Genomic DNA, 16,200 nt, shown 5'->3' with positions numbered 1-16,200 from the left:
GCAACTGTTGTGATATTACTGATCTTCATTGTCTTCAGAGATACCCCAATTGTGAAAGCCAATAACAAGAACCTCAGCTTCCTCCTCTTGGTCTCCATCATGCTGAGCTTTCTCTGTGTGTTTCTGTTCCTCGGCCGTCCTGAGGATGTAACCTGCATGCTGCGCCAAACTGCTTTTGGAGTCCTCTTCTCGTTAGCCGTGTCTTGTATTTTAAGCAAAACAATCATGATCTATATTGTTTTCAGAGCCGCGAAACCCGGCAGCTCCTGGGCAAACTGGGTCAGTGTGAAAGTCTCCAATTCTATAGTACTGCTCTGCTCATCCATTCAAGTTATCATTAATATTTCCTGGTTGGCCATTTCCCCCCCATTTCAGGAGCTGGACATGCACTCTTATCAGGGAAAGATCATCATTCAGTGTAATGAAGGCTCGGTTATTGCCTTCTACTGTGTCCTGGGTTATATGGGGCTTCTGGCAGCTCTTAGTTTTATTATAGCTTTTTTAGCCAGGACATTACCGGACAGTTTTAATGAGGCCAAGTACATCACCTTCAGCATGCTGGTGTTCTGCAGCGTTTGGATTGCGACGATCCCGGCCTATCTGAGCACCAAAGGGAAGAACATGGTGGCCGTAGAGATTTTTGCCATACTGGCTTCAAATGCAGTACTTGTTGGATGTATATTTATTCCAAAATGCTATGTAATTGTTTTTAGGCAGAAATTGAATACAAAAACATATTTACTTGGAAGCAGAATTAATGGTTTAACCAAATAGTTATAAGAAACATATTCTGAATTCTAAGTTTTATTATCTTATAATAGTCAATGTTGGAAACCTGAATTAGTTTTCTTGACTTTAAAATACATTTTTTCACAAAATGCCCAATATCCTGGACCTTTAAGAAGCATATTTCTTATTTATAACAGGCAACTATGTTAACCCTTCTACCCTTTATCAGATAAAGGAAAGGTGAGGTGTCCACGTGGTGGGAATCACAAGATTTTGTGGGTTCATCCCTCTGGTGACGCGTGCAATAAGTCTATTAGTGAACTGAACAAAAAAAACCTAAATTGTTTGGTGTTTCTGTACATGATTATTTGCATACTGATAGTTGAAAAGATTTTAAAGGACAATGCTATTTAACAAAATAAAATATATTCCAGATCATGTTAATACTATTTGTATTGGTTTGGGAAGTTAACTCAAAGCTTGGTCGGGCAGTGAATCCCGTCTGATACTACACTTTATTATGACATCCATTTATTTTGTGGAATAAACACTAAATAACAGTCTGTCTTGTAACCCTTCCAAACATGGTTCCCAACAACTCTTCTTTATTAAAGTGAAGTTATTTGCCAGAGCTCAGGTTAACTTGAGATGAAATGCCTGCCTACTCACATTGATGAGCTAGAACTCCATTCACATTAACCAACTGCTGAGTAACCTACCAGATCTCTATGATCCCTATTAGCTCTATCACTCTTGAATCTATTCATAGAAACATTATATTTATTTAGCGTCAGCAGATTCATCAGGGCTTTACAATAAGAGTAAGTAGGATAGATAAAAAATCACAAACAATAACAAACTGGTAGAAAAGGACATGGGGGCACTTCTCTTATGAACTTATGATCTAGTTGGTCGAGGGGGAAGTAAAGTAGCAGGAGATGACTGCTTGGATAGGGATGAGTTGGTCAAGTCAAGATGAGGTGTTGAGGATGTTTGATGAGATGGCTTAGACAGGATACTGGCTAAGAATGTTAGGAGGAAAGGTTGTATGCTTCTTAAAAGAGATAGGGTTTTGAAATTTGCAAATGAGGGAGAAAATATGAGAGATTGGGGTACGGAATTCCAGAGAAGGGATACAACATGGGTGAAATTCTGGGAAGAGGTAATGGTAGAAGAGAGACGAAGATCATGAGAGGAATGAAAAGGGTGGTTGGGGGGAATTTGGATACAAGGGTAGAGATGTTAGGGGGTGCAGAGTTGTTAAGGGCTCTGTAGGTCACGAGTTTGATTCTGAAGGGTATGGGGAGACAATTGAGTGATTGGCACAGATGAGCAGCAGATGAGAAACGGTGACAGAGAAAGATTGATATATCCGCAGGGTTCAGGATGGATTGGAGTGGTGAAAGGCGGGAAAGAGGAGACCAGTTAGTGGAGAGTGGCAATAATCCAGGCAGGATAACACAATGTAGTGGATTCATATTTTGGTAATTTCTTGTGTGAGGAATGGGTGGATTCTGGAGATGTTTTTCAGATGAAGGAGGCAGTATTTGGCGAGAGACTGGATGTGAGGGATGAAGGAGAGAGACGTAGAATTTAATGGTAATTAACTATCCTACCACCCATCTAGTTGGCAAGTCTTTCCTGATGTAAGACTTAGGTTTTGATCAGTCCTTGATCTTGTCTTAGATTCAGGATAGCTTTATGCCTCTTATATGCATTAGTCATTATACAGAGGAAGGTGAAGGGAAGAGACCTCAGTTAGAAAAGAGAAAAAAAGAGACAAGTAAAGTACAGAGAAAGAAGTTCTACTTGAAGACTCCAAAATAACAGACAAATCCATGGGACCTGATGGGATTCAACCGAAATTAATTAAGAGCTTCGGAGTGTACAGGCAAAACCACTGAGACTTATTTAACCAGTGGCTATTGGCAGGAGTAGTTTCAGAGGATTTGAAGTTGGCAGTTGTGGTTGAACTTCACAAAAAAGGTAGCAGGAAAGATTTTGCCAACTACTGACCAATAAGCCTTACATCGGTAATTGGGAAATGAATGGAAACAGTGAAAAAAGATAAGGATTGTTAAATATTTGGGAGTAAAGAATTTGTAAAGAATCTGTGAAGAACAGAAACAGCTCATGTTTACTGCAAGGAGAACTGCAAATTTATTTTTTGACTAAGTAATTGTCGTGAACAGCGAGGTTGCAGACACTGATGCTGGCAGAACACAGGGAGGAGACAGGTTGAAGGTCAAGCCGAGGTCAGGGTACCAGAGGTCAGAATAAGCGATAAGCAAGCCGGGGTCAGGAATCCAAAATATCAGGAAAAAGCCAAGGTCAAACATAGAAGACAAGAACTAATATGCTCACTAAGGAATAACACTATGAAACACAGTATGACCATCAGAGGGTAAGGTCTTGATGTCCACTGAGGGCTTATAAAGGGAAGGGACTAGGCACCAATTAGAGGTTTTGGCGCCAAAAATATGAAAAGTCTGATGTCACTTCCCGTTTGGTGGAATCCGGCAGCCATCTTGATTGTGGCAAGATCGAAACCTCTTAAAATAAATAAAAATAAAATATAAAAAGTTTATTTTTATGAGTAAGTGTTAAAGTTAGAGCTGTATCTTCCCAAAAATCCTGACATGGAAAGAGTAAAAATACTAGCATTTCAAATACCCAATACTTAAAAAAAAACAAGAATGGTTTGATGGGGCAAATTGGTGAGCCCGCGTTCAAAGATGTCCCTAAATAGGGCACAGACTGATGAAAATGGAATATGGCCTCTTAGCCCTAAGACGCAAAACAGCCCATAGCACGTTTCATTTTCTGCCATGATGGCACAAGAATCTACAACCCAAAAAAATTGTGCAGAAATTTGCGAATTATTACGAGTCACTGTAAAACCTCAAATCTCATCCTGATGTCCTATAGCCCCAACAGTCTACAATTGCTTCATTTGTCAACTTGCTTAATATTCCTGTTTATCAGAGAAACATCATGAACCTCTCATAACATCTCCACCCTCAGAGGAAATTGAAAGAGTTTTAAGTGACCTTAAATTGCATAAGATCCCAGTTCCGGATGGTCTATCAAACTTATACTACAAACACTCTATTGGCTCCTCATCTGTGTAACCTGTTTTCCCCATATTATGGACATGGTCTTTATACCCTGTGAATTGACTGATACAGAGAAGGCATTTGACTGACTATATTGGGGATATCTACTCGAGACTCTCCAAAGATTCAATTATCCTGAGCCTTTCATTGCAGCAGTTGTTCTTCTCTATGAACACCCCACAGTGAGAGTATTTTTCTCTGGCTTTCTCCTGAAACCCTTCCACATCTACAATGGGAACCTTCTGGGATGTCTGCTATCTCCTCTCTTATTTTCTTTGTATATGGCCCCAAAGGTCATGTTCTGATGGTATTATGTTCCCGCCGCATTAGCCAAGATTTTTCCTACATTTTCCTCAGTGTTGGAGAAAGTGTGGGCCGACAGGCACAATGTCCAACATCTGGTGGAACTGCCCCTGTATCCAACAATTTTGGTCTGAAGTTTTTGATCTTGCTAGCTGGCTAATACCTTTTACCATTCCATCTTCAATTGAAGTGGTTCTTCTAGACATTTTTTTTTATTTTGTAAACTGCTCGACCATATTCTCATTGTAGCAAAAACATGCATTGCTAGAAAGTGGAAAGCCGACTCCCCTCCAACCATTCAAGAGGTCTTTTACTCACCACAACCCAAATTTACGAATAAATGGCCCACAAAGCGGCAAATATACCACACATATTCCAACAGACCTAGGAGACATGGGATGAGTTTTATACCTCCACTTTCCATTACACTCAGAGAGGCTTCATCCTTGGTATCCAACACATCAAGGATACAGGGAGGTGTACCGGCAGTACAGGGTACAGGCAGTACAGTCTTGGCTAATTCACATCCGTACTCTTCATTGGAACAATGAAAAAAAAAGTTCTTGTGTTGTACAGTGTTACAACAATGGCTTATTATTTTGAATGCTTCTTAAAAAACATGTAAAATCAAATAAATTTAAGCGAAAGAAGAAATAAAAAAAAAAATAACATCTTTTGCTGGTAGGGGTCGATAGAATAAACAGGTACCCAATCCAAGGTTCAAGGTACTTGGTGGTCAATTGGTAGTAAAGGCAAAAAAGCACAGGCAGGGATACGCTGTAGCAAGGAGGTGCCATCACCGAACACCAGTAACAAGGAACCCTGGGTCTTTACAGTGCTAGTAGGCTTGATGTCCTGTGTAATGGCGCTAACTTGGCCCTTTGAATGCTCCCCCAACAGAGGGAATGAAGGATGCCACCACAACCTCCTTGCCATGCTTCCCCACTCCCTGCATTGGAATTTGTTATGCTGCTTCAAGTGCTTTGCTGCACCTGGTAACACGGTACAGAGAAACCCTTAGTTAGCGAAAAAAAGAGAAACCCCAAGAGAATGATGGACCTGGATATTTTACGTAAACTCAGCGGTAGGCAACAAATGGATCAAATAATTTTGTAGACATTACATCTGACAAGTGACAAAGCAACGCAGGTTGTGTTCCAGGATTTGTTTGAGCTGCTCTGTTTGCCTGTTGGTCTGTAGATGGAAGCATGAGAACATGTAGACCTGAATAAGAAAGCCTAGAAGTTCCCTGGAGACCAATAGCAGGCAGCAAAGGAGTTAAACGAGAAGTCAAGCCAAGGCCAGATCAAGAGAGTACGGGAATCCAGAAGCCAAGCCGAAATGAAAAACCAGGAGAGAATGCCAAAAATGGACACTAGAGGGAAGGAAAGACCTTAGCAGCTGAAGCAAGAGCAAGGGTTTGATGGTCCCAGTCCCACCCATCAGCACCAGTTAGGTCCTCTCCCTTCCCATAGTGGACTATGCCAGAAAAATGCCATCCTCTCTCCCCACCTCCTCAGCCACCTCAAATGGAGACACCACTCTGGATGCCAGGACACGCCCCCCCCTGCACTCGAGGCACTTGAGGATAGTGATGTGGCCTAGCATGCAATGGTGCCGATCCCCGGTGGGCCACCGCAAAAGAGCAGAAAGTTCTGTGAGGTAAGGACCTCCTGCATGGAGCAGTAGCGGGTCCGGGTGTCTGATAACCAGTGAACATGTCCACTAGGATCCGCTCTGTTATAGGCTGAAACTTTGGTAGGGGCATGAACGTTAAACACGTGATCCCAGAAGCACCCTTCTCTTAGGATCGAGCTATGGGACCCATTTCTTAAGGAGTGATGCATTAAACGTTGGGTATATCCATCAGGAGTCGGGTAGTTGGAGGCGAATAGCCACTGGGCCAAGCAGTGCGGTAATAGGGAATACCCCGATGTACTTATGGTTTAGTTTCTTGGCTGGACCAAGGAGCTGGACTTAGTCGCCAATACCATACGAGGGAGGAGTGGAACTTCTCCTGTCTGCCTGTCTTTTGTAGTCCAGCTGAGCTTTGATGAGTTGCCGTTAAGAATTACAAGACCTTGGGTGATGAGCTGTATAGACACTCAGCAGTAGGAGGGTCTGTTTGAGTACTGGGGAGATCAAGAAAAAACACTGAGTTGAAGCAATAGTTTGCTTTGAAAGAGGCATGCCAATGGAACATTGTAGGTGATTGTTGTAGCAGAATTCTGTGATGAGTAGTAGAGGAAGCCAGTCATCTTGTGTATGGGAGATGTAGCATCGCAGTACTGGTCTAGAATCTGATTGATTATCTCTTTTTGTCCGTTGGACTGCAGGTGATATGCAGTTATTAACAGAAGCCATTATTGGAGGAGCACAAGAGGAAGTGGCACCCCTCCAGGTGTCTGGGCCACCCTGTGGACGTAAGCAAGTTGGAGTGTGGGACCAGGGCACCCGCTTGACATATTGTGATGATAAATTCCTTAAAACACTTGATAAGAAATAAAGTAATATATCTTTTCAAAGAGTTTTCACGTAATTTCATGTTTGGTGGATCTTTTGCGTAATTAGCTCTGCTGCTGTTCAAGGTATAAGCATAATGCTTTTCATTTAAATAATTGACTTCCAGCCCAAGCACTATAGTTAAAGTCTCCAGTTAAAGAGGCTGGTGCGCAGCCTTCTCTTACAATGTAGGGAGAGTCCAGGAAGTGGGTTATTACTTCCTGTTTTGGCTGACAGTAGGATTCTGATGAAATATGCACCGGGGATTATAGGAAGTGACAGACAATTTAAAAGAATATGCCCCAATTATGCTAATGATGGATGTCAGAGCTAGATAATATAAATAGAAATAGCTAAAAAATGGAACATTAACACAAATGATGCAATTCTAATCGTATTTAATATGAGTGCTCCCCTTTCAGAATGGACTAAATGAACCAACATTGTGAATGAGAAGTAAAAGAATATAATTAATCATATCCAAAAAAACATATTTTAAAAGAGCTCTATGCAATGTATTCATTAAGATAACCTTAAAAAATGACATATGGAGCAAAATTGAAAACAAAAAAGTGCTGAACAACATTTAGATCTGAATTTTTTTTATAAATATTATTAAAGAACATAAAACTGTCGATGAGTGAAACTTCCTGCTATTACTAACTAATACTCTAAAGACATTTGATTAAAGTCTGTGTTTGTATATTTCTGTCCATGCAGACAATTACCGGCGCTCTGCGGTTTTCTTATAATTTAAAACCAACATAGAATTCCGATCCCAAAACACAAAGTCCTGCATCTATATTGAGACTCCATTGCAATGTATGAGACCGCACTGTATAAAAAGAGCCGAGATGTTCAGGTTCATTACAATGATATCAGATGCAGCAGATGCCACTGACCCACACGGTGCTCGACTCCACCGAACCCGGCAGACACTCTCTGGCACCCGGCAGGTTACTGGGGTGCATAATGCTGATCGCTGGGTCTCTTCCATTGAAATGTCTCGTTTGTTTGTTGCTCCTGTGTGTGACGCCCTGCAGATCTGAGATCCAGAGCCCAGCACCGGCCTGTCATCTGCAAGTCATCAAACCATTTGAAGACTTTGAGTATTTTAAAGATGGGGACCTTATAATTGGAGGAGTTCTCACGGTGAATAATCAAATGAGGAATTTTTTTTTTTCTGGACAGGATCATTTTTCCCCCCAAATCGTCTGTGTCATGTAAGTTCACGTAACAAACCATAAAGGAAGGAAATAATATCTGCAGAACAAATGAAGAAATATCTGATTTTATAGAGAGCCAGTTAATCCAGTTGCTGTCCAGCTGTTTTCACACATTTTTTAATCCCCCCCCTGCGAGGTATAACGCTATTTTGAGGTCAATATATATTTATTACTTTTTATCACTACTTTTTATTAGGCTGTTTTGTGAAATTAACTTTACACAATGTAAAATATGTTTTTTTCTTGCACTATTATGAATTTTGTTGATTGACTATTGACTTGATTGGGAGTTTTAATATCTTTTTGTAAATCTATTTCATTGTAAATCTAGCCATATAGAAATTGGAGAAAGTAAGTATCTGTAAAACAGAGGTCATTGTGTTTTACACTAAGGAGCTGACATCCCCTTTTGAGAACATGATAAATGCATGATAATGGCTACAAAGGTTAACCGAAATGTTGACTATTTTCTTTTATTAAACCAACTCTTACTTTTTACTTTCACAAAGGATTTGCATTTATTCCATTTCATGAAACATTAGGACTGACACTATGTAGAATTATCAAGAAAATTAAAACACATTAGGATGCGCAAAAAAAAAGAGATTGAGAGTTTGAGGAGGGAACAGACAGAAATAGAGGGACTATACTATGTACCTCCCAAGGATTCCTATATTTCATACGATTTTTCTCTTCAAAAGAAGTGTATAAGGTGAATTTTCTATATCTTGTAGATGTATCTTTTTTAAAAAACAAATAAATAGATGTTTTCAATCTGCGAAGAGGGGCCACGTTGTACATGTTGGACCAGACTCAGCCATGACCACCACTGTCCACTGTATTCAGACATTTGCAACCATCTCAGGCAGGGCTTGAGACAGAAATCTTTCTCACAAAGGTGCAGGGCATGACATACCCTACATTAAATAAATATGTGAGGGTAATTAGAGAAAACGCTGTTACAGGCCTCAGTAGAAGTTAAGGTTAAGGATTTAACTACGCAGTACTAGTAGTTTCTGTTACATAAGATTTTTTTTTATTTTTTAAGAGTAGAATGTTTTTGCTATTCTGTAAAAATGATCAACAGCTTGGCCTTGGTGATTTTCCTCTCCTGATTCTCTTCTGAGTTTTTTTATGACTATTAGTACTCTTTTTGAGGTAGCGATACGCAGGTCTAGTTACAAAACCTTATATACATGCAGACCTTTGTTTATACTCTGGGGTAGAGCGAGAGACTTCATATCGAGACTAACTGGTATGTTTATTTTTTTTATGCATATAAGTTTTAACACTAGTACTCTCTACTGACCCATGACCTGTTTTGCCATTCCTTTAAATCTAGAACCTTTGCCAGTTGATGGTAACATGGTATTCCTACAAAGTCTTAATAAGTGTTTTTATCTGGCAGACCTCTGACTATGTTCTTCTGCTTTAATCTAATTCTTCTACCTTAACAGCCCAAGTCCCCTGGATTACATCAATTTACTGGTCTTTCTTTTCACCATTGAAACATTGAACAACGACCCAAACATTTTACCAAATATTACCCTGGGTTATCATATATATGATTCCTGTTTAGATGAAAGAAAAGCTGTGAAAAGCATTCTTCAGATTTTGTCTGGCCGCGGCATGACCGTCCCTAATAACTCTTGTGTGAATTCTAACAACGTGGCTGGATTTATTGGCGATCACCATTCTACTACTACCATTCCCATAGCACAGTTACTAGGGGTGTATGGATACGCACAGGTGAGTAACCTGAATGGTCTTCCATGTATTGTCTGACATTAGCATTCAGTTTCATGGTGAGATCACAACCATGTCTGACTCCAAGCTGTTATTAGAAACCTTTACAGCAGAATGTTTACACTTTTCTCTTCCGTTTTGTAGATCAGTTATGGAGCGACAGACTATGCGCTGAGTGATAGACGTGTTTATCCGCATTTCTTCCGCTCTGTTCAAAATTATCTTGTCTATAATAAAATTATATTGAAGATTCTAAAACATTTCGGATGGACCTGGGTGGGAATACTCACGGTTGATGATGACACCGGAGAGACAGACTCTGAGAGCGTATCTGACCAGTTATGGAATTTGTATTTCATTCACTGTAAAAATTAGTTTATTACAAGAACTATCTGAAAATATGAAAATGATGTCAGAAACTGTTTTAATGTCATCGGCTCGGATTATTATACTCTGCGGTTCTTTCAGCACCAGAATTATTGACATTTTAACTCTGTGTCTCAAACATAAAGATATAACATTAATCCTTCCTCCTGCCTGGGCTTCCAATGAATATCTCACAGATTTCTTTGTAGAACCCCTGAGTGGCAGTCTGGCCATAGAACTGAATGCTCTAGCGCTACCGGATACCGGAAGTTTCTTTGATAATATCCATCCTTCAAACCGTCCAGCAGACAAGCTTCTTGAATATATATGGGCATTGCATTATAAATGTTTATCAGAAAATTCTGAAAAGAATAGGCTTTATGAAGAGATCTATGAAATATCTCTGTGTAACTGCAGCGGGAAACCTAAATTATTTGTTAAAAATCATCTGACGGCTGGTGTTTCTCCTCGGGTGTTTATTTCAGTGAGTACTTTAGCTAAAGCTTTGCATGACATGCACTTATTTTATAACGAGAACGCAAAAGGAAATACAATCCAAAACATCTATAAACACCAGGTATGTATGAAATACAGACTGTTTCACGTGTCAGACGCTGAAGGACATACAGGGAGAATTTCTAAGGCTTTATTTAAGAATATGAATTCTTGTCAGCCTTTATAGCTACTAATAAATATATGACACATAGAGACGGGTTCAGTGATCCATGAAATCATCCAATGGTTATAATCAAGATGGAAAAAGCATGATTTATAATTCAACTACATGTCTGAAATCAAATTGCAGCCATAAAATCTACACTAAGACCTCTAGAAAGAATGCTACCCATAGATAATAGGAGGCAAACTTATGTAAATGTGCAGCATCTTAGTAAAAGTTTCCTAGAAGGTAATGGGCTTGATTCAGGGACCCACCTGCCATTTACTGGTTGTAACAGGGATGATTGTCACATGGTTTGAGACTGCATGAAAAATCCCATAAATATAGAGAATTAGCGCATGTTAAATTAATACATGTTGTCAAGTGTTGTAGACACATATTAACCCTTTCATCCTCAGATGGAATTGAATCAACGAGTATCACCATTGCAATGCAATACATAATAGCACAGTTTATTGACTATACATAGAATTTAATTTAATAATTACTAAACTTGTTCTTTTGGATTAGTACAAATTGTAACTTTAAGGAAATTTGCCAATTTCGTCAATATGTGGAAATATCAGAAAATTAGGAGGAACCCCAAAGACACAAACAAAAATTATATTTTTCATTTGAATGCTATTTGTTTTTGTTACTTTCCCTAATTCATTCTCTTTCACACATTTGTATTCTCTCACACTCCCATTCACTCTCTCTCATGTTCCCTCTGAACGGCTCCCTACCTTCTCTGCTTTCATGTCCCTGTCTCCTTACCAACCATGGGAAAGTTCACTGGGAGGCCATGACCAGTTGTCCGTGGAGAAGTGGGCAAAGAAGGGGATAAAGAAGACAGATGAACAGGAAGATGCAAGAGAAGAATTAGAGCTGCGTGGTGAGAAGACACAAAAGGTTAGCAGAGAAGGTAGGGAGACATTCAGAGAAAACGTGAGCAAGTGAAAGACCATGAGAATAGTTAATGAGGGTGAGTGATAACTAGACTTGTGCATTCGTCTTCGGGCAAACATGAAAATGAACACGAAGAGTCCGTTTTTTTGTTCGTTCCGAAGAAACATAGCATAGAATACAATGCCGGTAAAACGTAGACGAAGACGCACAACCATGAAGAATCGAAGATTCTTCGTGATCGTCTTCGTTTTCGAGGCGCCACCGCCAAATTTTCAAACAGGAGTGAGCTGACCTCGTCTGTCCAATCAGCTCACTCTTGTGCTGCTGTTTTTTGAATTCTGAAGGCGCCTTTATAAGACCAGAGCTTGCCTGAGAGATCCATTCATTTTTCGCTGTGACTGCTTTGGCAACACTGCTGTGCTGCATCCGAGCGTTACAGAGAGATTGTTCTGTTCTGTGTGAGACTGGTAAGCCTCAGCCTGCCATTTCTCACAGTGTACGCTTCTTCACTTCAGTTCTACTGAATTAATAATTTTGTAATTTTTTAATAGAATTTTTTTTTCCAGTGCTTCTGTCTGTCATCAACTGTGTAGTTTAATAAACCTCTACAGACAGTGTAGATATAATGCTTATGCCCATATTATGAGTATAAATGAGTTAATTGCTGGATTCTGAACAATTGAAAGATTCACTGATTGGAATTCAGATGATCGACCCTCCAGATCTCATGTATCCATCCCTTCACCAAGGGGAGCGGCACCCCTCTACTCACCTGAGCCCCCTCCATTGTGGTAAGTGTGATGGAGCGGGCCACAGATGCCGTGACATTGACATTGAAAGTGTCACACAAGGGGACACTGATCAGAATCCATGTCACAAAAGGAGGCACACTGAATCTGGGCTTGTAGTGGAGGATTCCTGGGTTCCCCCAAACCTAATGGCCCCTGAAATCCCCCCTTTTTTAACCAGACTCCTAACATCACAACCACTATTGATGCCGGTGACCCAATGAACTTCATACATTCTTGTCTTTGTTTTACAATTTAATTTTAGTTGTACAATATTTTAGACTTCTCAGCCTTATGCATATGTAAGACCCGGCACCCCACGTGAAATGAAAGAAATTGGGGACATTGACTATATTGATGGATATTGTAAAAACAATCCTCAAGTGGGTCATATTGGAATACAAACCCCATGTTATCAATCCCCCTTCTCCGATTCATGAGCACATTAAGCTATCAGGACCTACTCAGATCCCTCATTAACTTTTTATTTTATTTTGACACCAATGTTACTGGCACCATGCAGAAAAATGGAAAGGGCTTCCCTCAGCAACAAGTACATCCCAAGCAAAAGTGCGGTAATACAAGTGCTTTGCGTAATCAAGAACCTCTCAAGGTACATAGTAGAAGTTTATGGGCTGTCAACCATACATAATGAAAATGTGGTGCCAATGAATGTCAGGGGAGAAAGACCGGGGTTAGTGAAAGGGAAACAATTTGGGGGCATTTAGAAATGACACATAACCTACACAAAAATCCTAAACAACTGTCAACATCTTTGAGCCCTGCATCTTCCACAAAGGCAAATGCATGTGGGGTATTTCCGTAATCTGGATATGCAGCTCAACAAGTTTGGTTGGATTTCTTTGCCATAACGTAACCTATGCAGACAAAGTAAAGGGAGAGTACAGGAAATTATTGCTTCGTCCTAATGATAAGTGTCCTAATGCTCCAGAGTGTCAAAATAAGTATTTGTTGTTTTTTTTTATTTATTTTGTTTGTTCGATATTCCTGTGACAAACCCAGCATACTAAATGCAAAAAAAAACAGCTCTGAAAAAGCTCTGCACACTTTATAATATTTGCTAGACGTGCAAATGGGCAAAAACAATTTGGACCAAATTTTCCGGTTCATTTTCAGAGAACAAATTTTGTTTCCTGGCCATTCGGTTCGGCCAAACATTTGGGGGTCATTTTTAATTCAGGAATGAAATTTGCTGCCCGGTGCCCACTTTCGCAACCTCATTCTCCCTCACGCTCTCTATATGTTTCCATATCTTCGTCTGCATACATAACCCGGCTGGAACTTCCGCCAAAATAGTGGCGCTTGCAGTGATGTATAGGTATAGGTTTACAGGACTTCAAAGTCATCGAAACTATCTTCTTTTTGTTCTCTTTTCCTGTTTGTAGATTCCGAGGTCTCAGTGTTCAGAGAACTGTTTGCTTGGATATCGAAAAGTCCTGAGACCAGGAACACAAACCTGCTGCTACGACTGTGTCCGGTGCTCGGAGGGAGAGATATCCAATAGATCTGGTATAAAAGATTACATAAAACATACAAATAATATACTTATAGTAGGTGCATAGGAATGAATGCCTGCTCCTGGTCGGGTAGAGGGTGGGGTTGGGCCGGGGGGTATTACGAGCCACAAGGAGAGGCAGGTGTAACTATAAAAGAGCAAATAATGGACAAGATGGACATGGGTTGACTGGAGCTGAACACCCAAGGGGCAAAAAAAACTACCTGGCAGCCGAAAATCAGCTGTGATACCCAGGATCTCACAGGTATAATGATAAAAACTTTGTTACACGACCCCCAAACTCCAGGCTTCTGCACACAGCTGGTTCACTTTTGCAAAGGCAAAAAACATAAGAAAAAAAACAAGTAGCGTCAAATAGGCCCCTTAGGTGTTAAAGGGTTAGAATCATACGTTTGTTAACAGTTACTTGCTCAGGATATATGGTCATAGTGAGTTTTTTTTGCTTCTTTTTTTTGGTCCATAAGCTCCTCTGTACTTTTTACATTTCCTTCCCATACGAGAGGGTGGTGAATAAGTGTAACAGACTTCTCAGAGAAGTGGTAGAGGATCATTTTTTTATTATCTTTAGTGAAATTCTATGTAAGACAGAGAAGTCATTTAACATCACATCAGTCGGAGGGACCTATATGCCCATCTTTAAAAAAGAGGTCCAGTCAACCATAAGCGCTGGAGAAGTCTTCATATTGTCCAAGAGAACGTTTGAGACAAAGGAGGTCAATTTTGAATTAAAACCAGTGATATTTAAAGCACGGTCATGTTACATCTTTTGAAGTTAAACAAAGAATGTATGTGATAATTAAACAAAGAATAATTATACTTATGATTTATATATAGTATTTCTGGTTTATCATGAAGTACAATTAAGCTGTTTATGTTTAAATTACTTATTGAGACATAATATTACTTTGTGTTTTGTGTTTTTCAGACAGTGAGAACTGCATTGTTTGTCCAAGTGATAAATGGTCTAATGAGAAAAGGGATCGGTGTATTCCAAAATCGGTGGAGTTTCTATCATATTTGGATGCAGTTGCTGCAGTTTTATCCTTTGCATCAATTCTGTTTTGTCTTGTAACTGTTGTAATATTACTGATCTTCATTGTCTTCAGAGATACCCCAATTGTGAAAGCCAATAACAAGAACCTCAGCTTCCACCTCTTGGTCTCCATCATCCTGAGCTTCCTCTGTGTGTTTCTGTTCCTCGGTCGTCCTGAGGATGTAACCTGCATGCTGCGCCAAACTGCTTTTGGAGTCCTCTTCTCATTAGCCGTGTCTTGTATTTTAAGCAAAACAATCATGATCTATATTGTTTTCAGAGCCGCGAAACCCGGCAGCTCCTGGGCAAACTGGGTCAGTGTGAAAGTCTCCAATTCTATAGTACTGCTCTGCTCATCCATTCAAGTTATCATTAATATTTCCTGGTTGGCCATTTCCCCCCCCATTCCAGGAGCTGGACATGCACTCTTATCAGGGAAAATCATCATTCAGTGTAATGAGGGTTCGGTTATCGCCTTCTACTGTGTCCTGGGTTATATGGGGCTTCTGGCAGCTCTTAGTTTTATTATAGCTTTTTTAGCCAGGACATTACCGGACAGTTTTAATGAGGCCAAGTACATCACCTTCAGCATGCTGGTATTCTGCAGCGTTTGGATTGCGATGATCCCGGCCTATCTGAGCACCAAAGGGAAGAACATGGTGGCCGTAGAGATTTTTGCCATAGTGGCTTCAAGTGCAGGACTTGTAGGATGTATATTTATTCCAAAATGCTATGTAATTCTTTTTAGACAGGAATTGAATACAAAAACATATTTACTTGGAAGCAGAATTAATGGTCTAACCAAATAGTTATAAGAAACATATTCTGCATTGTAAGTTGTATTATCTTATAACTGTCAATGGTCAATTTCAGAAATCTGAATTTGTTTTCTAGACATTAAAACACATTATTGCACACAATACTCGTGGACTTTTAAGAAGCATATATTTAAGTCTGATCCTACTTATAAAAAGCAACTATGTTAACCCTTCTATCTTTTATTAGTTACAGCAAAGGTGAGGAGTCCACGTGTTTGCAAAACAGAGAAACTCAGCAGCACACAAAGCAAAACACACACAACAGGATTAAAATAAACCTCTATAGACATTTTGTAGATATAATGTTTATTAGTATAAATTAGTCAATGTCTGGATTCGGGACAATTAAAATATTCCATGATTGGAATTGAGATGATGGACCCTCCAGACTTCATATCCATCCCTGAAAAAGACAATGAATCAAACACGAATCCCTAAATTATTTTGTATTTCCTTCTGCACTTGATCA

At 39.8% G+C, this 16,200-nt stretch overlaps 1 protein-coding gene and 1 pseudogene across 1 annotated transcript; both read left to right on the top strand.

Moving 5' to 3' along the window:
- The first annotated feature begins 7,504 nt into the window (after positions 1 to 7,504).
- LOC149280996 (vomeronasal type-2 receptor 1-like) lies at positions 7,505 to 11,110 on the top strand (annotated as a pseudogene).
- A 625-nt stretch (positions 11,111 to 11,735) lies between these two features.
- On the top strand, positions 11,736 to 15,722 carry LOC149280995 (vomeronasal type-2 receptor 26-like). Its single transcript, XM_089499812.1, has 4 exons — positions 11,736 to 11,837; positions 12,625 to 12,726; positions 13,750 to 13,873; positions 14,806 to 15,722. The coding sequence occupies exons 1-4, from the start codon at positions 11,736 to 11,738 to the stop codon at positions 15,720 to 15,722; spliced, it is 1,245 nt and encodes a 414-aa protein (XP_089355938.1).
- Positions 15,723 to 16,200: the final 478 nt, after the last annotated feature.

The sequence above is a fragment of the Sceloporus occidentalis genome, unplaced genomic scaffold (assembly GCF_023333645.1).
Source record: "Sceloporus occidentalis isolate IW3139 unplaced genomic scaffold, rSceOcc1.0.p SCAF_140, whole genome shotgun sequence".
In the NCBI taxonomy this organism is placed as follows: Eukaryota; Metazoa; Chordata; class Lepidosauria; order Squamata; family Phrynosomatidae; genus Sceloporus; species Sceloporus occidentalis.
This window is presented reverse-complemented; position numbering and strand designations above follow the sequence as displayed.

Excerpts from the sequence above, each read along its gene's own strand:
- LOC149280995 (XM_089499812.1), top strand. The coding sequence starts at position 11,736 with ATGCCGGTAAAACGTAGACGAAGACGCACAACCATGAAGAATCGAAGA. Across the intron at positions 11,838-12,624 it reads CGCCAAATTTTCAAACAGGA|ACTTCTCAGCCTTATGCATA; the intron begins GTGAGCTGACCT and ends ACAATATTTTAG. Across the intron at positions 13,874-14,805 it reads AGAGATATCCAATAGATCTG|ACAGTGAGAACTGCATTGTT; the intron begins GTATAAAAGATT and ends TGTGTTTTTCAG.